Below are 25,551 nucleotides of genomic sequence, written 5' to 3' on the forward strand. Positions count from 1 at the left end.
GGAAAGAACTCCTGGATTCCATGAGCATATCACATGGATAATCTTAAAGAGACAGTCAAAATGCACCATCTTCACTTCAAGACATGCTAATTTTTAAAATGGCATGAGACTTATAATACCTTCCAGTCGATATTTGTGATTATTTGAAGGAAGGAAAACTGATAAGAGAACAGAAATTATTTTTAGAAATCCTTCCTTAGAACTGTGTTTTTAAAAGGTTTTAAAGAAGAAAAAAGAAGGTATGCAATTAGTACTTTTTTTTAAATTAGTACTGTAAAAATGAGGCATGAAAGATAAAAATGTCCTTCTCCTTTGAAAAATGTTATGTGCAGATAGATAAGAAAAACTGATAAATCTCCCAGAAAGGTATGAGTATTCCCTTAGCAACAAGAACAGCTGAGATTCATCTCACACAAACAGCTGGATTTGTGGGAATCAGCCAAATTTAGGTATCTGAGCTTCCCCTATACACAGAGCCAACCCAGTCAATATAGTTTGGGAAGCTATGCCTCTCACATTAAAATAGACACATCTACTACACATCATTTATCAGACCCAACTGACTGGGTCTCTAGTCTCAGTTATGATAATGGAGGTCTCCACTGACTACACCTGGATCTCAGACTAATTCACATCTGCCTCCAGCTCACATCTGAATGAGTCACAGATACATCACGAGGTTACCCACATGGCACCTGCACTCATATCTTTTTGAATGAATCTCAACATAAACCACACTTCTCCTGTCAAACCATCAGCAATAACAGGTTAGAAATATCCTGGGACACCCAAGCTGTTTGGATGTGGATGTCAAGCAGCAAAGAAGGGAGTGCAATTAACAAGAAGTAGGTATTAAAACAAAAGACAACATGTAATGAATTATCTGAGTCCTATGCATATTAACTGTGGAGCTAAATTTAATCCAAAATGTCTTTGTATGAATTTGGTGTTCGAGCTCCTATTACACTCAACAGAAATATGTGAACAGATTCTAGAGTGAAATCCAGCAAACCTGGTTTAGGTACCCAGTTTAAATGAAAGTTCTTGTGCTCAGTAAAATGAAAAGGGAGCTTACACAGGTAGGATAAAGCTTTAGATTTATACATGTAGGCATCTAAATTCAGAGTATATAATATGAAGCTGAGCTCATAACTTATTTCTGGAACTAACTGGGTATTATTTGATTACTTTCTACAGCCTTCATTCATAACCTGTGGTGGGATAAAGGCATTTCTTTACAAGATTTACTTGACTCATTTCAGGTATCTACCTCAGGAGCTAAACTGGAGAAGCAACAAGTAATGTGGATAGTACTTATTTGTGTTTGATGTCTATACTGTGTTTCTATGCACCAGATGTCCTACCACAAATTTACAAGTTTATACTTAGTTTACCTTTTCTTCACATATGTATTGCACAGTCTATGCAAGACAAATTTAATTAATTTTTAAGATTTCATAATCATAGAATAATAAAGCTTGAAATGGAAGTCTGGAGAGGGTTTAGTCACACCTTCCTGCTCAACTCAGGGAGTTACCATGACCAGCTAGAGAAATGTCCTGTTCTATTTCCAAAATATCCATGAAGATTCCACAATCTCTCTGGGAAACTTGGTGCAGAGTTCTATTGTTCTGAAAGCAAGAAAATGTGTTGTTGTTTTTTTCTTTCCTTTTGTTTAAAGAAAATTTCTCTGTATTTCAGTTTGTGCCCAGTGTCCCTTCTTTAATTTGGTACACTACTGAGAAAAGTCTGGCTCTCTCTGCACTCGCCTTCTCGCACCACATCAGGTATTTGCACACTTTAATTAGATCCTTCCTAAGCCTTTCCCTTCTCCAGGACGAACAGTCACAGTTCTCTCAGCACTTCCTCATGTGACAGATGCTCTAATACCTTAATAATCTTTTTGGACCTTTTCTGGACTCAGTCCATATTTCCATTTCCCTTCCATAATGGAAAAACCAGCACTGAACTTGGCACTTCAAAAGTGTCTCACCAGTGCTGAGTAGAGAGGAAGGATCTTTCCCATCAGCTTGCTGGCAGCATCCTTTCTCTTGCAGTTCAGGAGATTGATTTATTTTCTTCAAGGATGTCTTTCTGGCTCATGGCTAACTTGCTATCCACCAGGACTCCCAGTTCTTTCACTGTAAAGCTGTTTTCTAGTTGTCAGGCCCAAGTCTGTGAGGGTGCAATGAGGTTATTCTTCCTGCATTGTTATTCCTCTCATCGCAGTCATCAACAATTCTAATTCTAAATATGTAACCACTTAAATGCTGAAATTAACAATGCCATGCTAAATTCAACACCTTTTTCTCACAAATATTATCTTTCTTTTTGTCAAGTTGTCAGTGGGAATAAGAGTTGCACTGCTAAGATTCCATTAGTAAAAGAATATGTAGCATTGAGAAATTAGTTGTAATATCAAGGTAACAAGGAGTCACAGCTGACAACAATATCTTTCACTGAATTTCAGAAACAGTAACTTCAAAAAATCAAACAAATATTTCTGTCATAATCACACTATCACACCTTTAAAAGGTGCATTGTGTCAAATACAGCTGGGTGATAGAGCACCTAGAATGCTAATAAAATCTTTCTAATATATTTCATGATGATTGAAGATATATGTGTTCAGTTGTGCTTTTGATTTTAATTTCCCATGGAAAGTCTTTAAATAATAGAAAAATCTGCTGCTGTTCTATTGCTAAGAAGTACTGTTAAACAGCATGTTCATGAGGTAGGAAATAAAACCCCACTCAAATAATGACCAATAAAGAGAAAAACTGATTTTAAAACTGCAATTTACAAGACTTATATTTTTTATTTTTCGTATTACAGATTCAAGAAGACTTGAGCACTCCATCTGTACTATGGACTCCAAACACCCCTTTTATCAAATAAAAGGCTAGTTCAGTTGAAATCAGCAATGTAGCACTATTTCCTCTGTCACTGAAGATCATTAAATCAAGAAATCATTCTGTAATATATGCCATGGATATCAGCAGAAGACACATGTTTTTTTTTTATGCTATTGGCTAGGATTTCTGATCTGTATTATGCAGGATCCTGTACTAGTCAAAACAGTCCCTTGGGCCTCAAAATATCCTTGCACTTCTGGAAGTCACAGATTTCACACTGACAAAGGGTGATACAGTCACTGAGACAAGAGGCAGAAACTGGAAATAAATGCTTTCAGACTGAGAGTACAGCACCCACTTTAATATTCTGGTGGGCTAACCTTGGCTGCTGCAAGGTGCTCACCAAGCTGCTCTATCACTCCCCCTTCTCAAGACAGGAAGAAAATGAGATGAAAAAGCTCATGGGTTGAGATAAGGACAGAGAGATCACTCACCAGTTACCATCACTGGCAGAACTGACTCAGCCTGGGGAAGATAAATTTAATTTATCATCAATAAAAACCCGAGTAGGATTGTGAGAAACAGGAAAAACAAAACTAAAAACACCTTTCCCACTACCCAACCCTTCCCTCTTCCAGGCTCAAATTTATTTTTTTATACCCTCCTCTTCTGACTCCTCTCCACCTTGCCCCTGCAACTAAGTGGTGTAAAGGTTACATGAGAGGGAGTTGGTAACACTTGGTATCTGCTGCTCCTTCCTCATCATACTTACCTTACTCTAGCCAACGTGGGGTCCTTTCCAAGCAATACATGTGTCCCTTCCACAGGGTGTGAGCCTTCAAGACCAGACTGCTCCAGCCTGGGTTCCCCTGGGGCCACAGCTCCTGCTCCTGCATGTGCTCCTCGAGGACAGCAGCTTCCTCCAGGGAGAGCATCCTACCTGTGACTCCAACACCTCCTTGTTTCTGCCTGGGGTCCCCCATGGGCTGCTGGGGCACCACCTTCTCACAACCTGAGAGGGAATCTATCTGGTGTCTGAAGAGTGCTCTCTACCTCCTTCTTCATCACTGTCTGCAAGTTTGTTTCTCTCACATTTTTCTTACTCCTTCCTCCCAGCTGCTGTGCAGCTTTGGGCAGCAATGGATCTGCTTTAGAGCCACTGGTTCTGTCAAACATGAGGGGCAGCCTCTGGTGTCTTCTCAAAGAGGTGCCCTCTGCAGTCCCCCTCCCCACAACCTTGCCATGGAAACTCATATAAAACATATAATCAAACACCAGTGGAAATAAATCACTGGACTATTTTATCCCTGGAATAATTTAAAACATCAGTTTGATGTAAGGAAAGTTGTGTGAAACACTAAGCATTGTGCAATGGTAGAGGCTTGACTGGATAATGGTATCGCTTTGAAACATAAAAAAGTCTGTGAATGTCTGCAGTAGAACTGGGCTTGCTGTGATATGAAGAAAAGCCTTGTGAGTAGAAAACACTTACAAGAGAAAAATAGCTCTTAATTCCTTAAGTCCCTTGTTTTAATCTGGCAAAAGCATCTGCGGTTGCATCAGTGATTGCAGCCAAAGGCATCATCTTTCATCTCAAATGCAAGCTTCCCCTTCCTTAAATCCTCAAACCCTTCTCATAGTCCCCCTGCCCCATGTAGCCTTTTCATCTCACTGCTGAGGACCTGCAAGTGCTCTTCTCAGGCAGCAGCTAGGAAGTTTTGCAAAGTTAGCTGTTCCTCTTGGAGAAGCAATGGGACAAGTTCCCCTCCTACTGCTCATTCAATGGTTATGGACTCCTGATTTACACTCCAATTAGCTTTGGTGTGTGAAGGAAATGAGAGTAGAATAGGAACAGATGTAGCACAGTGGCTTTTCTAAACCAAGACAATTTCTAAATCCTCACTGCATTGAGGCATCAAAGAGATGTAAAGACATGTAAAGAGATGTAAATAGATGTAAAGAGATAGCAATCTTCTTATGCCTCTCAGAATTTATTTATCTTTTTAAAGAAATAAGTGCCTGGGCTAAGATTGAATTCAGGCCTCAGACTATTTTATAGCTCTTCTATGGGCTAATTCACCAACCTGACTCCAGCTTTTCTTACTCCTGCTTGCCTGTAGCTAAATGTGACAGTGTTAGATTCTGTGTGAGTTATGAACTTGTGCTTAATGAAATGGAGGATATGACTCAAAGGCAAATGTTCCTATTTTAGTTCTCATAGTCTCATATTATGAAAACATGAGAATAACTATGGACAGCAAATTATCTAGATCTAGGCATTAATACAGTAGAATTTCCTTCTATACCTTAGGCTGTTTAGCTATGGACTACTCCAGTATTGCCAAATAAGAGACTTTGGAGGCAGCAAAATAAAAGACAGGATTTAGCAGAGGGTATGCCCACAAGGTTAAACCATCATCACCCACTGGGTGTAACGACAGTGACACTGTAAAACCAAAGCTCTCTGCAGAAGAGGCTTAGCTTCTCCACATGGGACACTATCATATGCCCAAGTGTAATACAAAGCAGTTTTGCCATTACTCTGAACTTTAATCATAATTAAGCCACTATCACAGAGATATTCTACTTATTACTGGAATTAGAGTGCCATATGACACCCCTGACATTACTTGACCAAACTGCCACAGTATTAGGTTTATTAAAATAAGTGAACTCAGGTATTATCAGACAAATTTAACCACACAGTTTTTAATGTACTAGAAATAAAAAAGCTATCTACAAACATTATTATTGAAAGATAGCATTCTAACATTATTTCCAAGAATATAGAGTTGCTTTTGAAATATCATAGGACATAATAGAGCATTCTATATAATTTTATTAAATAAATCATGATCTTGAAACCTGTGGGTGTATTAGAATTTTTGCTACAGCTCCATGTTTTCATAAAGCTATTACTTTGTTGATATATATTCATACTATTTATTAATGAGGAGTAGAAATTAGGCAAGCATTTACTTAGCTTTGTAAACATGTACCAGAAGACATAAATATTATATTTGTCTGGTTTAAAACCATTGGAAATATTGCATAGATTCATCCACAGTGTGCAGTAGGCTTTCTCCCTAGAGCAGTTCTAACACTCCTCTAAATATATGCTATTCCTCTTTATCTCTTTGAAGAAAAATGAATCACATCCACAGCTTGCAGCTATCAAAATGTGATTTATCAAGCATTTTCCTGAAAATGCATTTTTCCCCTTCTTTACACTAGGAGGCACATTTTTACTTCATACAGTTCTATTGCACAGCTCTGCTGCATGCAACTCTTAAATATGTTAACAATTCCAGTCTAAAGTTAAGTCCCTGACAACCTTCACTAAGCCACAGTGAAAGAAGAATTCATCACTAATAAGGTGGGCTGTTTTTTCACACTGATGAAAACCACACTTACAGTAATAAAAAATAACAGTCTGCACCCGACTGCTGGAGAAAAAAAAGCACAGGGCTTTTTGAGCAATACCTGAAGAAATATTTCACATTCACAAAATACATCAGAGAGTGCAGTTTTAATGCAACTGATTATAAAGATGTTTGTGTTAAAAATATGCACATTGTATCCCTAATATTAGAAAGCAGGAATTTTTTGTAATGAAAGATGTTTTAAAGTAGTATAAGTAAATTCAATTTTACATTGACCTTAGTGTTTTGGAACCTAAAGAAACTGTAATGTTTTCTAATTTCTTACCTGATATGCTAAAAGGTAAAGAAATTGTATCAGATTAAAGATCTTTGGACTATATTCCTTTTTATAAAAATCAAGTGTATCAAGCTGTAAATGAGACAAAGGTGGACTATAAGGAAGTTGCAATTGACAGGTTAACATCAAACTCTTCTGACCATCAATGATACTGATCAATTAACAATAGGTAAATGGAAAATATATCTTAGCAAATGAATACAATCCTCAAAATAAAAGACCTAAATAAAGAAGACAGAAGACAGTGATGCAAACCAAACTTGGACTTACATGTCATTATAAAAGACTTCATATTTCTATCTTGTTGCCTTTCTCTCATAGCCACAGTGACAGCGTGCGGCTGACAATGCTAATATTTGGCTTCTCTCTTCATTTAAGTTTCACCTGGTGTGAGAGATTTCTGTTTTCAGATTAGCTAGATGAATGTACTCTCACTGTGTGTGTTTATTTCATTAAATCATGTAATTGTAGTTCTTGTGTCTCTGTAGAAGCCAATGTGACAGTAAGGTTTCTCATACTTTTGTGTAACAAGTCAGCAAGACTTTTATCACATTTCCCCCCCTATTTCATTTTTTGAAGACCTGAGCCTTGGTCTCTCTTCAAGTATAATTAAAATAGCAACATTATATTGAGAAATAATGGCTGTGTTTTTATTCACATAACTTCACAGTGTACAGTAATAACCCACACAATTCACTGAGCATTAAAGTCATTAACCAAAATTGCTCTCAGCATGAAGCAAGGACTTTACTATCAAGATTAACATCACATTCTCATGAGCTGAAGCAAACTTTAACTTAGAATGAACTTTCATAAAAATACAGTGGAACAAATCTGTATTTTTGGTGTAGAGGTCATTTGCAAACATTCCCAAAAAACACTGTTCTTTCACTTCAGTTCAAGGATTTAGAATAAAAATACTGTTATGCAACACTTATTATCCAAAACTGACAGCAGTACATGTACATGATAATACTACAACTCCCCACTAGGGCTTTCTTCCTTTCTTTATATTTGTATCTTTTACCTGAGCATATCTTTTCATAACCAGCAATCCCTTAAACAGCCACTGAAATTAAACTATCTCTACAATTAAATACAACTAGGGAACATTTCACTGCAACACAACTAGAAATTCAGCTCACGACTGTCAAGGAATACAATGTTCAAATGGTGCTACATCAGTTATTTTAAACATGAACACAGGTAAATATCCCCAAAGTAACTTTGCCCAATACCAGATAGCATTTTTCTCTACTGAAAATTGCCACAGGATCTTAAATAACCATAAACTGCTTTAAAACTTATTTCACATCTCACTCAAAGACTTCTGCCTACAGTAGCAAAATAATTTTGATACAGTGCCTAGACAATAGCTTGATACTGAATAATACAATATAAAAGTTAAATCCATCTAATGAGCAACATGACTCCCATTCTGGCCTGGACTTTTCCAGGAAAATTTCTGTCACAGTACTGACCATATAATTCCTTTCTTGGTTTGTGAGACTTGATGAGATACAGAGTGTACTGTTTCAATGTCTGGTAAAAAGCAAAAAACCTTATACTTCAATACTTCACTAATAGTTAGTACAACTTGATGGTTAGATTTTCATAAATTTGACACAAAGCATCTCTAAGGCTAAATTAGGTGTAACCATAAACATATTAAAATTTGTCATATAGCTTTTAAGAACACTTACTCATTCTGACTAATCTTCTATTAGTGTCTATATTAGGCATGAATAGATGATCATGATTAATATACCATATTTGCACAATGTGTTTAACACGAATTTCCAAAACTTCACTTTTAATAACTTGTTATGAAGTTTACTAAGCCCTTTTTCCCTATCTCTCCTGGAGGATTTTTGTGCTGCATTTTGAAGAGATGTACAATTCAGAGCCTGTGAAGCCAATGCAACAGTGCCAACATGTTTAAGGCAATGCTGCCTTAAAAACTCCTCTCTGATGATGTTAAATCTTTCACAAGTCTCATACGTGGTCAGAGAATTAACTGGATAATTCCAGTTAAGCTCCTTGCTTGCTTAAGCAGACATATATTCTTGCTCCAGAGTCAATCCATTCAAAGTTGCTATTCTTTTATCATTCTCTGTATTTCCACAGATTAAGGGTTTAACATCATAGTTTCAAAAACATTTCTGTTTTAGTAAAGAAAATAAAACATAGGTGTCATATCCAGAGAGAAAAAAAAAAAAAAAGAAAAACAAAAAAAAGTAAAAGGTAAATAGAGTAAAAGAAACCAGAATGCAACTCATGCAACTCTCAGAAAGCAAAACATTTCAAATTGTTTCTTTGTAGAGTTTCATCCAGCACAACCTCTTGGTCTTCCCATATACATATGAGAAAAATATTTCCAAAGTCAATATTCCACAGTTCATGTTGTCATCTGCCATGATGTAAATGCCATCATTCAGATTCAGCTCTGCCCAAATGAGGAGATGGACCTTAATATTGTTCATCAGATCCCAGGGCCACCTTCTCTCCTGGTTTGTACAGGCCCAGTGACAACTTAATCATCTATACAAAAGGGAGAAATGCCAAAGACAGAAACTAATTCTTATTTCTATACTCCTGGGATGCAAGAGAACTCAGGTTCAATTACCTTCCAAGAGGACAGATAAGACTTTTAACCTTTGTATCCACATTCTAGACAAAAAACAAGAGGCATAAGAGCAATGCTACTTTCCCCTCCCTGTTTTCAGTATGCCTACATCTCCTCATTCCAGTGCCAAAATACTAGTCACAGTATTGGTTAAGACCTTGCTTCAATTTTTAGTGCTCTCACAAAAACACAGCAATAATGTAAATGTATTGTAGAGGAGGAAAGAAGAAAAAGGCAGAAGTTCCCAAATAAAGTACTTAATCCTTAATATTTGTATGAAAACTTGTATCTGACAGTTCCAATGCATCATGACATTCCAAGTTAACAAATAAATCCTGTGATTCTTAATGTTAGAAGGGGGAATTGTAAGAGAGTTAAGAAATTTGGGTTCTTTCAGTTTTTCAGTGCTTCACTGATTTACTGACTTCTTTGTTAGTCTAAAAGACAGTGCAACCTCTATATCCTTGAACTTTAAATTGATATTTAGAATGACTTTCCTAAAACAAAGTCTAAAGCTAAATAGCTACAGTACAGAAAAACATCAGGAGAAACTTGCTACCTTGTAGGACATCCTTCTCCCCAGCTGTTATTACTTACTGTGCAATTAGTATGAAGCCATTTATTCTACTGGATATGCTTTTCCTTCCACAGTCAGATTACAACATGAGGCACTTCAGGCAAACTACATTATTTCCAAACAATCCTTATGAGCTAATATGATCAAATTCATGAACGTGCTTAAAAACACCTCTACCATTGCAGAGCTCAAAGGGACGAAAAAGAAAGTACCCAAGTCAGCAAAGCAACTCAGATAAGCAGAGCAGTGATGGTGACTCACCAGAATTGGGGTCAGAGTTGCCATCAGCTTCAGTCCTCTTGTCCGGTGAAGCCTGGTCGTAGAATTCGTCCTGCGGCTGAACCAGAGGGAGAGGGTGTGAGATCAGGGTTCCACCACCCACTGGCTCGTGGTCTCCCAGACCACTGTCACTGCAGCTTTCCTGGGAGCCATCGGGGAGGTGAAATGTAACACGGCGCTGGGACTACAAAGAAGAGCACAGGACACACTGATTAGTGCTCTTCTTTTCAGTTCTCGTGACTGTGGTTTTTTAACTTTTGACAAACAAATAGATCCCTGGCAATGCTTATGAAGCAATTGCTATTATCATGTTTGTTTGTTGGTTTTTTTGTCTTTTTGTTTTGTTTTTTTTTTTGTATGCTTTTAGATGGGAAATTGGCAGATGGGATAGACAAATTTCAAAGGTCTATACATGCTCATCTGTGAAGTAAACTAAAAAATTGATCAGTGGAAAATCAGGTATATTTCTTATAATTTTCAAAACATCATCTATTAAAAAACCTCTCTCTGAGGAGCAAAAAACATTACAAACTATGCTATGAAAAGCAAATGGGATCCAAAAATTTAATAGGTATATATTTCTGAGGTTAAAATCTGTACTATCTCTATTCAAACTGGAAAAGCTAAACAAAACCATAAAAATGGTTGTCATCTTTCAGGTGTAGTAGCATGAATAAATAGCTATCTATAAGTATATTTAACTAATAGCAGTCATGCACCTAAAATGGATAATTAGAATTGATAATATATGTGTGAATTCACAGTGGTCAGCAACTAATCACAAAATGCATCAATAGAATAAATAATTATCATTTTGGTAAGAGAAATAAAAATGAAACAGCACAGAGTTTGCACAAAAAACACAGGGATTGAGAAGCAGAATTTCACATTTTACTGAACTTCTTAAAAAGAGAAATCTGTAGCCATCTCAAGAGGAAAAAAAAACAACACCAAAAAACCCTTTACTGTACACTTAGATTATTGATTTTGAACCATTATTGATTTTGAACCTCTCTCATCTGGAGAAATAATCTGACTTTTGAATTGTGGCCACAGAATGATACAGTGATTCCCCAAGAGCTTCAGAGCTGATAGCAACCGCTGCAAATCATTTAGCAACCATGACTGTTGGATCCATGAAAGGAATATTACAGGTCTTCATGGATCAAAATACTGCATCTTTGAAGGAATGGAAACAACTAGTTTAAGAGTATCTCAAGAGAGTGGTTCAATTAAGTTAAGCACATCTTCTGACAAAAAAATTTCAGCAGCTTCAGTGGTCTGGTTTTGCTAGATTGATTTAGGATAAAGTAGAGATTCACAAAGTTTGTCTCAAGCATAGTAACTGTTAAGTTTAGTGGTTATTTCTTATCAATATTAGTCTTCTGAAATTTATGTGTTATATTTAAGCTAATGATTCAAGACTCCTACAGAGCTAGAAGAGAAAGAAAATAATACAAGAGGTATCTTCTACTAGCTAACACTTTTAAAAGCAGTTAACATTATGTGTCCTGAAGCATCATCAGGCCCCAACTTTCCTTTTTTCCCCTTTCTCTTTTTAATTTTTCTTTTAATGAGAAAAACCTCAAGTTAATCATACTTACTGCATGTTTGCTTATTAAAGACTATTTGTTAATGGTAATTGCTACCATTTTATATGATGATCAATGTAATCTATCAGGTTTCTTTTTATTAATCTCCCTTGGGTGGATATAGTTGATTAAGTCAACTTTAGATTACTGCGTTATTCACTATAGAAATAAATGTAATACTATTTGCTCTTGGCTGTGATTTTATAATTAGTATTTTGCTTTTAAGTTCCTTTTCCAGCTTTAGGATTAGAAACCAGCTGTAGAAAACCAAACAGACCCTCTGAGTCATTGGATGCATTCATTACATCAATAGAGAAACTAACTATATATTCCACTAAGAAAAACTTTAGCTCAGTCTGTTATATTTTCTTACAACTTTTTCTTCTAGAACAATTTTTAATTGCTATCCTGTTCTTCCCCTTCAATATGAGCACAATAGAGATGTAGCTAACACATCTTAAAATCTTCTCTTTCCGTAACCACTTTCAGAAAGATGAATTTGGAGACCTGTTTTTCCAAAATAATAATTTATGCCACTAGCAAAGTCAGCAAGTGGCAAACTGTGGTGGTGCATCCCCCTATCCCCACCCCCTCTCCAGGTCACACTACGATCTGAGGAATGAAGATTGCTTTCATTTGTTTTAAACCTAAAAGACTCTATAAGAAGACATGAATGACTGAGAAAATTAAGCCCTAAAATAGGGGAGGAGATGATAAATTAAGTTTTAGGGTGTGCAAAATAATAAAACCCCTATAATTAATTAACCACCCAAATAAAGAGAAGAATACATAATTACACAAATGTCCTATTTCATGAGTTATGTAGTAAAATTACTGATCTTGGGTAACAAAAATTCCTCATACTAGTTGAAATCTGCTCTGACTCTATACTGGCAGTGACAGGGACCAATTAGCCAGTAAAATGACACAGGCCTAACACTTTTACTGACAACTTCTTAGCTGATAGTACTATTAATTTTTTAAATCCATGCTTTAAATGATGGGAGAAAAGTATATTGTCTTGCCTTTCTGAGAAGCTGTAGCAGGGTGATCTGCTTTGGAATGTGGTCAACTCAAATAATGCCCTATTTTGCAAGTTATCAGTGGTGGGCTGAGAGGTGCTGTCATGTGCCAATTTTGGCATTGAATTATGCTAAAAGTAGTCTGGCTCACCGGTTCCAAATTAAGATCCTGATAGTTTGACAGATAAGCTGCTAAGGAGACCTGGAGACACATGGCTGGCAGTCAATCACTGTACACTCTACACACTGCAGAAGTCCAGTCCACTTTCACATGGTTGGGTTCCTCTCACATATTCCTTCTTGGAGTGTAAGAAGTTTTCTCCCTGGAAGTGGGGAAGTGCCTTCAAGGATACTCCTTGAGGCAAAGTGAGAGATCTGCCCATGAGCATTGGTGTGGTGAGTTGTATCGACCTCCACTTAATAATGGTTTCTTTTTTGCTAGCTTTATGCAATACCTTTGATATAGTGCACTATACCTACACTATACACTGCTAGCAGTTTTAGCTTTTACATTCTGTAGTAACTAAATCTGATTAAGATCTTTTGTCCAATCATTTGTCTTCTAAATAATAAATTAATTAATCATTATATAAATGTATCTGATTTGCCATCATTAATCCTGCAAGGCTAAGTTACTTACACTGTTGACAAAGTCTGGGGTTAAGACAGGATCCAGTGACATCTATATTCCTCTCTGAGAAGCTTAGAAAGCAAGGGGGGCCTTTCTGCCCTGTGACTCAACAGCAGGGCTTCTCTAATAAACTTCCTCTGAAGTTCCCATTCTCATCCCCAATAGCTACTCACTAAAGAACCCAAAAATCATTATTAAAAGGCATAAAAAAATCTAAGGGTCATGTAAACCATGATCCAGATCCAGAGATGATGGATGGACAACATGCAGTCCAAAAAGAAACTTTAGATTGAATTGTGCCATCGAAACAATGTGGGGAACAAGCCTTCTCCAAAAAGAGACTCAAAGCAAACATTTAAGCTTAGTTATATCGGTAATTGAAAAGAAAGTCTGTCCTCAACCTACTGAGAGCTTACAAGTGTTAAATAATGTGATATGGGACCACTGCCTCCACTGCCTGGTCAAGAACCCTCCTGCCTGGCTGCTGGAGCCCAGCCTGGGATTTCTGCCCTAGGAACGCTGCTGCAGTACCAAGACTGAGTGTGTAATGCAGACACACACAGGACACCAATCTGGTCACAGCTGTGGCTACTCAGCCTCAGACAAGGCTCTGACCAGGCAGTCCCTACATTCAGGACTCTCATCGGCCACAGGCACACACAGACACCTCCTCCTCCTGGGCTGTCAGTGGCAGAAAGTCACAAGTGCAGCAAACAGACCACACTCTCCAGGTTCACAAACACACACCTTTACAGCTCTCCTTAGCACCAGCACAGCCCCTCTGCATGCTCAGCATCCCTGCCCAGATCCCAGCCCCCCTTACCAGCCCCACAGGTCACCAGCTGATCTCACTGGGTGCTTGCTGCCCGCATGCAGCACTCACACACTTGTCCCACTGGCAGGCCACACTCATGGGTCTCCCCCAAATACCAGCATTGCCCTGCTGCCTGCCAGATACCCCCCACCCAAACCTGGGGCCTCCTACTGCTGGCTGCAGGTTGCCAGGGAAGCCACACCAACACACCATGCACAGCTGGCTTGGGCAATGCACACAGACTCTCCCCCAGGAGCATGCATCTCAGGATGTCCTGCATGGTCCAGATCCAGCACTGAGCCCCTCACTGATTGTCCACTGAATTTATTGTCACCACAACAGTAGCAACAGGGACTCCTCTTTCCGAAGAAAATCCAACATGCTTAGAATATGCTCGTGTTTATATACTCCCTTGTGCAACAAAATCCAGTTTTGAATTCTTTTTACCTAAAGACAGAATCAAGTTATTTTCAGTAATGAGGTTTATAGTTGGCACAACACGGGGACTAATAAGAACAAGTAATTACAACTTTAATTATTCTACAACATACGTGGGATTATATAAAGCATGAGGCAAGGTTATGGTTCAGGTACTAACACTTGGCCCAAATTCACATCTAAAATCCGTGATATATTCAATCATGAACAGGTATTTGGTGGGAGGGAATAGGGGTCTTCTTCAGGTCCTGAAAAAAATTCAGTCCTTATTTTTAATCAGGAAATATCGCTTCACCCTTATGTGAAACTCAAAACTGAAAGGAGAATTCAGTCAAAGTAATGTAATTTTACCTGTGTCAAAGTAATTTCAATATATGATTCAGAATAATTTGAATCAATGGGGTCTTTGAACCTTCGGCCGAGTTTAAAATTCAGGAAAACAGTCAGGAATCATTCTCCTTTAATCACCTATTGCAGCAGATTCTATGAAGTTCATCAAGGTGAAGCATGACTTTGCACCCACAAGAGAAACATCACCTCAAATGGTGATAATGGATAGCAAACTCCTGTGCTGAAAATAGGACAGTTCAAGTGTAATAGCAACACATTTTTTTTCCTGTTTTCAGACCAGGTGGTCAGCCAGCCAACACTTTTTTAACATAGTAACAGCCAAATTATATCAAATCAAAGACACATGAAACTGGTCTGGTTCCTTTTTTCCTGCTACAACAAAGTCAAATAGGTGCCTAGTTCTTTCTAACAACTGTAATTTGTAAAATTACAGAGTATAAGTAATAGTGATGGTACTTGAAAATGCCAATAAAAATAGTAACATGAACTCTGGTGTAGAGATGAGGAATGGATGGCAGGGGTTGGAGACATTCTAATCTTCCTGATCAAGTACAAAAAAGTAGAACTTGTGTTTGACATAGCATATCGCATTTTTCTTCATTACAATACTTTATTTGGAGATGCTGAAAACACTTAAAAATATATGTGCATTTCAGCTTGTAATTTTTCCTTCCACATACTTTCCCGTTCTATTTTTGTCATTCCTTCTTAATATGAGGAATTCAATGGTGCCTAATGACAGAGCAGGTAATCCTGGGCACAAACTGAAACACTGGAGGTTCTGAAGATCAAGAAACATTTTTTTTGCTGGGAGTGTGACTGAGCACTGGCACAAGCAGTGTAGATACGCTGTGTAGCCTCCCTCCTTTGGGATATTCAAAATCCACCTGGACACAGCTCTGGACAAGCAGCTGTAATTATCCCAGCTTGATCAGGGGGTTGACTAGATGCCCTCCACAGGCCCTGTCCAACCTCAGCCATTCTGTGATGCTGTCAACTCTAACTGAAAATAAAACAAAATCTGGAAGTATTTGAAACAATTTCTTATTTTCCCACATCTGAAAACATAATTTTGTACTGAAGTGCTTTATTTTTTACAATCTTAGCTGTATAAAATGTATTCTGATGCTACAATTTCTAATTTTGTTCCATACAAATATATGGCTTTGGAAAACTTGCATAGAGTATTATATTTGTAACACTGAAGTCCTTACATAACCAAAAGAATTGGCAGAAATTGTACCTCAGCATGGATTTCTAGAAAAGGTACTCCAATACTAGTGAGTTTAAGGCACTAGTTATAAGACTAAGCTTTTTTGCTGCTGCCCTATTTTCCCAGACATGCTCATACACAAACAGAAAGTGGGCTGCAAATAATGTAAGGCATTTTGTTGACCTGAGTACTAAAAGTCTGAAGTACAGGAAAAATCATGCCATGTGATATTGAGTGTTTGAAATGTCCTGTGGCAGGTGAGTTATGAACTGTGTTGAAAACAGAACTTTAATGTAGGAAGTGTAAGCTCTAGGTTTCAAAACTGTTCTGTTTTTTCCATTGTACACTACCTTATAAAATGTATTTTATTTCCAATTGTGTACTTGGATCATTCAGGAAGTTACAGAAATCAGCATTAAGAGGAGATTTTGCTTCTTTTTTATTCCAAAAACCAAACCTCCAAGTTTTGTAGAACTATCGTATTGTTTTTTTCTAATCAGGGATCCCAGAAATAATTACACTATTGTTCCTTTGCTGAATGTCTCACAGGAACAAATTTGGCTACAGATCCTATCCATTGTTATAAACCAAGCTGTAATTAAAAAACAACATTTCTACACTAGGTAGTTGGAAATAGAACCTGCTGAATTTTAACCAGCCGAGTTGCATTTTGAGTTCACAAATTAGGTACTTTAAACTTCTTCACTCAATACAGTTATGAATTAAAAGCCTTGATTTCTCTCCTTGATTTTCTGGACAGGAAGAAGCAACTAAAACATCCAGTTCACAATAAGTCAAATTAAACTTTACAGAATGGGATGTAGATCTGCATATCAAAATATATATTCAAGCATTACATGTTTTTAATTGCCATTGAAATATTTTATTTCAGATATGGAGATTTTGCATCAACAAAAACTATTTCCCTTTGCTTTCTGAACTATTATGGTATACTTTGTCTTAAGATGACAAATAAATATTATGAATGGAAAAACTACTTCAAAGAAAGCATTCTGGAAATATTTTCCTTATGGAAAGATTGATGATACGGAGGCTTAAAAGCGAAACATGAAAAATAATTTACCTTTATTATGGAAAATAAACAAAAGAATCTATATATGACATAATTTACTGAAACTTCACTAATGAATAAAGAAGTCAGAGGAGAAGCATATTAAAATAAAATCAAGTGTAAACAGTAGACAAATACCCTAAAAAGCCCATAGGCTAATGATGATTAAATGATGATTAAATTATGATTATGGAAAAGATATTTTTTGTGCACAAGTTTAAGAACATTTGCAAAGACACAGGGAAAATCTATGCTTAATTCCAAATGTCTTTGTGGAAGATGTCTGTTTCATAAAGTTTGTTCCTTCCAGAATCAAAACAGATTCCTAGTTCATGTACTACAACATGGATTTTTATTTATTTATTTTCTTTATGAGATCAAGCTTGTAAATGGAGGCTAAGTCACAAAAACAGATTAGTAACAGTTTCAAAAAAACATATCTATGTTTGTATTTGCTCACCAGAAAGAATTGGCAAGGTCTTTGAATTAACATATGGTTGCTGTATTTCTGTGTTTTATAAATAAACAATGATTTGTTATGTTTTGCAGTTCTGATTGACTTAGTGAAAGGCCCCTAAAATATACAATCTACATTCTCTTCCAGTTTGGAAAGATGAATCAAGGACTGTCATAGTGTATCTCACAAGGCCACAAAGCACCTCAAACAGGGCTTTGTATACTCAGCTCACTGATACACACCTTCTTTCATGTTTCATTGAACTTTGCAAAAAATGTAAATCTTAGATAAAATCAATCTACTTTCTTAGCAAAAGCCACTCTTGCTTTCCCCAGATAATCTTGGCTCAACTCTGTGTTACGTGCAAATTGCACATAGATCCCTGCAATTTGCTAAGAGAAATAGGGTTATTTTTTTCTTGGCTGCTTCTAAACTAAACTTCCTCATGCAGTCCCCATGGCAGTCCTTATTCAAGGATCCTGCTTGCATCACAGGATAATCCATTCTCCATGCTCATCTTGATAACTTACCCAGAGAACCAAGATAATGGAGATAGATAGGGTTTTAGTCAATCTTTCAAGCTAAACTAAGAATGAAAAAAAGAAAAAGCAATTGATACATGCTCTTCATGCTACTTCTTCATACCATGCTAGTCATATAAATAACTGGAGTTCTTCAGTATATACTTCTTTTTCCCTTTAAGGTAACAATGTCAGTATTGATTTCAGAATGTAAATTGTTGCTATACCAGATGATAATTTAATTTCTTCTGTTCAATTTCTCAGTACTAAAATTTCATGGAAATCTGTAAATTACATAAACTGCAATGTATTAAAAGGAAATATAACTATAATTACCTATTATATCTGCCTTGCTACTAAAACTGCACAGAACTGGCCTTTTCATAAAGGCGAAAAATATTATCAATTACAGTTTGATGCATGACCAGGTAGGAAATGACAGCGTGATGATCCCAAGCACATTTAAACATGGAGAACAAAGAACCTGTCTGCCTGGAGAGTTGTGTTAGTTTATCAGAGACAGTAAATGAAGAAAAACCTGCAGTGGTTTCTGTTATCCTTTGAGTCAATATCACATTCTTCCTGTATTAATGAAGTGATGCTCCTTTGTTTTATTTTGTGTAACTATATGCTTTATTTCATAAACTCCTCAGGTATTTTGTTTTGGTTTGGTTTGGTTTTTTTGGAGGTTTTTTGTTGGTTTTTTTTTTCTATTTGTTTTTGGGTTTGTTTTGCTTGTTTGTTTTTTTTTCATTTTGTTTGGTTTTTTGTTTTGTTTTACTTTGTTTGGTTTTAACTGGACATTTAATAGACAGAAAAACCTTAAAATAAAGACACTAAACACAGGACTATTATATATTTTAAAGCTTTGCCTTCCTAATATCCACCTAAAAGGCAAATATTCCTTTTCTTAATAAGCATTGCTATCTACCTAAAATCATCCTGACTGCAAGGTAAATTTGACATAACAGAAAAGCTAAATGTTACAATTTAATGTAGTCTAAATCAGAGAACTACCTTGTTCATCTTTGGAGTTTTGTAAAACACTAATAAATTTTAAACATTTTAAATACTAGCTCCCATCCTCCTGAATTAATTGTCTGAGACTCAGAAAATAAGTTCTAAGCCTAGGATTATGAAAATTAATATCTCAGATACGTGCAGGAAAGGAGAGTGGAGAGAAAAGATGGAAACTTCTGTACAATAAAGCATAAAATATATTAGCCATGTGTGTTGTCAGTAGAAAACTAAGCTCATGTTCAGAAATGTTATTCACCCAAATAGCTAGACATTAGTAAATCATGTTAGCATGACATATTTATTGCATATCTCTCATCAGAAACTGTGGAAAAATAGCCTGAGAAAGGACTCATTAAAAATGGAACAAATTTGTATATACCTATTAAAAATTAAAAATTAATGGAGAAGGAAAGGCAGCTCTAATGAACATTCATGTCATACTAAAAGATACATAATTGTAAAATAACAGTAACATGCCTTTTTGGGATGCCTGTACTCAATCATTGACTATAGATGACAAGGTAAACTGAGGGCATGTATTAGAAAATGTAACACAGATTAATTCCTTTGACAACTCCGTTGTTATACCCTTGACATTAGAGAGACATGAAGTTCAGAGATTTCAAGTTTAAATGCCCCAAATTAACCTACCTAGATCTTGCACTATGTTCATAACTATTTAGCCATCTGACTTTAGATATTCATTACTTAAAATTTTGGCTGTGTTTAAGAAAAGTATTTAAGATGCAAGACCCTGAAGAAATAGATCTCACTGATAAAAAGATACTAGGCTGACTTACATATAAATAATTTAGTTTCAATAGAATTACATTTTATGTGACCTTTAGTAATTTGAAGACTTCAGCGGTCTTCAATGTATTTATTTAGTTTGATTTTGGTGATGAGGTATTCCTAGCATGACATATAATGCACATTACAAGGGCACTCAATTGAAGAAGCATTTCAGAAGCACTGTACCAATTACAACAATAACCAGCATAACTTCTCTACACTCTGAGAAGTTTTACATTAGTAAAAACATGTGTTGATCAATAATGCATGTGAAATACTAAATGTAGAAACAGCTGTTGCTGAGATTTAACAAGTTAAATTATAGTAATATATTTACTCTGATTTACATTCTGTAAAACTCATCCAGCTTCTATAATGTAAGCAGGGTAATAAAGCTTCAAGGACTTAGTTTTACCTATAAATAACATTTTTAAATGTGAGCAGGAACAATTGAGAATATTTCCTGTCTCAGGACTGTACACTATCTGGAGGCTGCTTATAAAAGTAACCCTATTATTGTTATATATGAAAAAATTTACTACTATATTTGCATTTAAATGTATAATGTTAACATAAATTATGTTTATAGTATTTAATGAGTTACAGAAGTGTTCCATCAACTAAGGCTTATTAATTATATTAAGTAAACTGATACGCATGGTATGATGTCAACAATCATTACTGACACTTTATCTTACTGCTGAAGCCTAAAATTACTGTGTCACAGAAGTACTGTGTATTTAAGGTTTCATTCCTGTCAGTAACTACAGCAGATATGCAGAGTTCTGCAGTGCCAGGAAGCAGGAAACTTTACAGTGATCTCCAGCAAAAAGACAGATGTGATAAAAACCTCTTTAGTATTCTGTTCCATTAGCATCCTTTAGTACCACACATAACCTTGGAAATCAAGCAGGCCATGGATCTTGTATGAAGGTAGTAATCCTTTGTCTGGGGTGATGCAGCCTTTGCTTTATACTATAATTAATCTTGTGATTTGAATGCTTTCATTTTAATAATGCACATAAAAGGAAGAAAAACATACTTAAAAATCCTCAGATTTAACAACAAATGACCAGTGTCCACTAGGAAGTTTGCACCAAAGGGCTCTAAAGGTAGTCAGTGTTCTAAACTGAAAAAAAAGGAGGGTGGGGGTGGGGCAAGAAAATCTGAAGGCCTTTAAATGATCACACTCTAAAATAACCAGTGCTTATAGTGACATCATGATGGGAATATTGACCTTTATTTATGAGAGTTTGAGGGAATTCAATCAAGAAGATTGTCTGGACCCTCAATAAAACAAGGATTAACAGAAAAAAGCAGAATTCTCATAAAGACTCTAAGGAGTCTTTATCTTACATTGGCAAGGAAGGGGGGAAAGGAAGGACGCTCTCAATTTAGGGATATTTTTGGAGAATAGTAAATTAGGACATTGCTTTCTGAACTACTAGTGGCATGTATGAGTATCTGTCACTGTCAACTCACTGGCTTACAATTAATTCTGAGTCAGCAGTTGTGTCTTCTCCTACAAGCACAGAAAGCAGAAACAGCAGAAGCACTGCTCTTTGAGGACAAGAACGTTTGTGTGCTATGATTCTAGAAAGCAGCTGTACATCTATTAACATAAGGAACACTAGAGCTGTCACATTAGATAAATGGATCCACATTGCAAAAACTGAGAGTGGACATGATTGCCAAGGATAATGTGGTTAAGCTAGTGCATCCTGGGAGAGTTGCAATTTCTAGAATATTTTGATTTTGAAACTAATATTATTATCCCAATTGATTGCACACACTACAAGTTAATTAAAACATCTCTGTTAACATATCTGCATCTCTAACAGAAAAAGAACTAGACAATAATGTATTTCCACCATAAACACATATATTTTCTTACTTGGGATAGGAAGTCCTTAAGAACTGCTTTCCTACCAACAGTTTTCTGGATTTATTTTAGGTTGTTTTTTTTTTTATTTTATTTGAACCCCCAAAGCTTTGGAATTTTCATTTTGCATATGCAAACACATGATACAGAAAATTTTAAAAATCCCCAGCTCTACATTTAGGATTCTCCAGGGAACAATGCATATTAAAAATATTGACTATAAACTTCTCTTCCAGCACATATACCACACAGGTATATCTGTCTTGCAATATCCTACGATGTCAGAGTTTGAAAAACTAAATCCAAACAGAATGTTAGTATTTTCTGTGGCTGAATTTTTTATATTTTTTTTTTTAATTGTGTGTGTTGTTTTAATAATGGGTCTTTCATTCTCATGCCATGTTAACTGTCGGGGCAAGTCTCTGCTACATGAAATTATAATCTCAAATAAAAAGCAAAATCAAGAATAAGCTTTTGAAGGTGTTTCCACACAAAGGTTTCTATTAAAAAAATGTATCAGCAGCTTAGTCAGAAAGAGAGCTAAAAACCTCATTAACAGGATGAAAAAGAAAAGAAGAAAAAAGAATGATTGCATGAAAATCAGCTATGTGACAGTGGTATTGCTGTACTATCACAACAGCAGATAAAACAGTTAGGATATATTTTCTGCTGGCCTCAAGCAGAAGTCAAATGAGACCTGACAAGAATCACTATTATTATTAGACTCCATCCAATTTTTAGTATTTTCCACAAATTACATATGGCATGCTCTTGACACATTAAAGGTTATAGGGAAAAGAAGAACTCCAACTATCATTTGGGTAGTTTCAGATAATGCTTCCAATACCATGTTCCCCTTAGAATAAGCAGAAAATGTTTGATAGTCCACATTATATTCTGATGTTGTATAATAACCTACTTTGTGCTGCTTGAGATTAATGTTAGTAAAGTAAAATCACACTGATGAAGTTCTTTCAGTGGCCTGAAGGAATAACTTCGCAGAAGTCTCTGAAGTTACATCAACTGATGCTAACAGTCACCTACTTTTACTTGGCTTCTGTTGGAAAAACATTCACTGAATCACATTCAGAAAACTACAGAACTTTATATGACCTTGGCCTGTGACTTCTCCATTTGTTGTCTAAAGAAGCAGGAAGCTGGACACCTACTTTGAATAAAAAACAATTTAGTGATTGGTATATTTATTTTTCTAATGAGCACACTATCAAGTTTCTCATTTCACAAAATTTGTTGGATGCCATTACCTTTGATCCCAGTGTTTAAAACTGACGGATTTATTTGTGCACTTTCCATCTAGTACACACGACCATGTTAATTAATACAAACAGCCAAGGACTGCTGACTTTTGAGCCCAACATTTACTAACATTTCAAGGGTAATTTGTACCTGTTTTGCAGCCTCTAGCTTTTCATTAGGCAAATTGAAAAGCACAAAACTTCTGTCTCACATTTTATTTTGTGCAACAATACTAATTTAAATAGAAGTGTGAAAATCACTCACAGAGCCATAAAGGAATGAAATTGCCCCTCACAAAAAAAAAAAAAAAAAGTAAAGGTATATGCACATGCCTTTGTGTCTTCATTTTCCAGAGAATATAAAAAAAAAAAATTCATATAGGTTGTATCTAAACCTAAATCAATTGTTGACAAATATTGCTGTTATGTTGTGATAAATTCTACCTTAGTAGCTATCTACTGAACAGACAGGATACATTTCTGAGTAAGAATTTAGCATTAGAAAAATTATTAAATAAATTGCTTCTATATATGGGCAAATTGAACTGAGTTGTTTTAATGTTGATTTCTCACATACAGTAGTTCAGGATCCCTTCTGATATGATCCTTTCTATGACAGATGGATGAAAATGCATGGTAGCACTTTGAGATTTAAGGTATTATCAAAATGTAGAATAAATCACAGAGCTCAATGCCTGTGGAAGGCACCTTATCTCAGTCTTTGCAGGTTGACAAGGCATGTAAAGAATGCATCCAAACTCCCTGGTTTGATCTCTATTGTTGACAGATCACAGATATGGAAGTCTGAGATATTTCCACAGGAACTGCAAGTAGGATGATAACCAGTCAAAAATGGCAGACAACCACACACCTATTTCTTAAAAAATGTGGAAGTGGAAAGGTACTTTTTTCTTTAGAGAGGGTGAGCAGAGGAAGAAGATGTCATTACATTACAGTTGCTAGTTTGCTAGTAATATTTTAAAAAACAATGAAAAAAGCAGGCAAAACAAATTTTAAAAAATTCTTTGAAATGGAGACTTCAATGCTTCTTCACACAATTTTGAAATTCCTTAGTAGAAGGAACAAAGTAGGCCTAACTTGGAATTTTATAGAATTTAGTGTTAGCAGAAATGTTGATAAAACAATCCTAATACCATTGAGATCGGTGGAAATCTTTCCAGTGACTTTACTTCTAAGTTTTTCCTGTCATCTAACTGCTATTTTTACGATTGTTTCTGACTTTACCAACCTTTTAAATATAAATTACATTACTCACAGATATTATCTTTTTTTACTAGAGACACTCATTATACATATTCTACTTTTTAGCCCTATGGTGTTGGATTTTCTTTTCTATTGTGTGCTAATAAGTATTCCTTGGATATAAATAATTAAATCTGATTATGGCTTCTTAAACAAGCTTTAAGAATATTAAATAATCACTTTGGTTTGACATTAAGTGTTCTGTGTGTCAGTATTTTGTCTGTGTGTGCAAGTTCCTGTGCCTGAACTTCTTAGAATCAAATAAATATATTTTACTTTAGTAGCTTATCTCTCCAATTTCTAAATGGAGATCAAATTCTTATGTGTAATTAATGAACTGTATATGAAGCCTGCCCTTAATTTCTGAATCATGCAATGTCCAAAAAAACATGTAGTAAAAAATTATGTGGCAGTCGAAGCAAGATCGACATTTCGGTGTGAAATGACAGGCATGCTTCATTAAAGGCCAAATCCTGCAGCTATTCCTCACAAGGTAATGGAGGCCTTGCACTGCAATAAGGAATGCTGATTTCATTGACAGGTAATTACTCTGTTAATGCCTCCATTATGCAAAGACAGACCTGCCAAACTGCTAAGGTGTCAAGCATCCATCACTTTTGGTCAGACCAAACCTCCCATACACGCAGGTTATAGGACAGCCAAGTCCCACTTGGCACAGATGTATTCACTTTGAGCTGCGCCCAGGCAGAGTCACAACTGCTGAAATCATCTATTGGAGGAAAAGAGCAGCTAGCAGACTTCGATCAGCCTTTTTGGTAACAGGCATTTCTCTGTAAGATTTCCTGGAATTAGGGAAAGAAGCAGGTATGACTACGTTTGGATAAGTTCGTACTGCAAAATTATCCTTTTCCACAGGAATAGTTTTATGTAATATTATTTGTAACTAGTTCTATTGAAAGGAATACAATCAAAAGTATAATATAATTAGTTCTACATCATATGCAAACTAAAGCCTAAAATATGCATATATTAAGGAAATGCCTTCTGTGCACTTTGAAAAAACCAGAGGGTATGAGCTTTGCTCTGTAGGGGCAAGATTATTTCTCAGAAAAATGCATAGTTTAAAATCTCTAGAATTGAAATTAGAAGCCCTCTGGAATAATGTATTTTGAGTAGTAATCCTACTAAGAACAGTAAAAATATAAAAAT

At 36.0% G+C, this 25,551-nt stretch overlaps 1 protein-coding gene across 1 annotated transcript in view; it reads right to left on the reverse strand.

Annotated features, from left to right (window-relative positions):
• Nucleotides 1–25,551, reverse strand: part of PCDH9 (protocadherin 9) — a 666,360-nt gene that overhangs the window by 224,761 nt on the left and 416,048 nt on the right. Inside the window, exon 3 of the mRNA XM_056499253.1 lies at nt 10,040–10,241. Coding sequence (XP_056355228.1) covers nt 10,040–10,241 — 202 coding nt within the window. The remainder of the gene's footprint in view (nt 1–10,039; nt 10,242–25,551) is intronic.

Source organism: Oenanthe melanoleuca, chromosome 1, assembly GCF_029582105.1.
Source record: "Oenanthe melanoleuca isolate GR-GAL-2019-014 chromosome 1, OMel1.0, whole genome shotgun sequence".
Classification (NCBI taxonomy): domain Eukaryota; kingdom Metazoa; phylum Chordata; class Aves; order Passeriformes; family Muscicapidae; genus Oenanthe; species Oenanthe melanoleuca.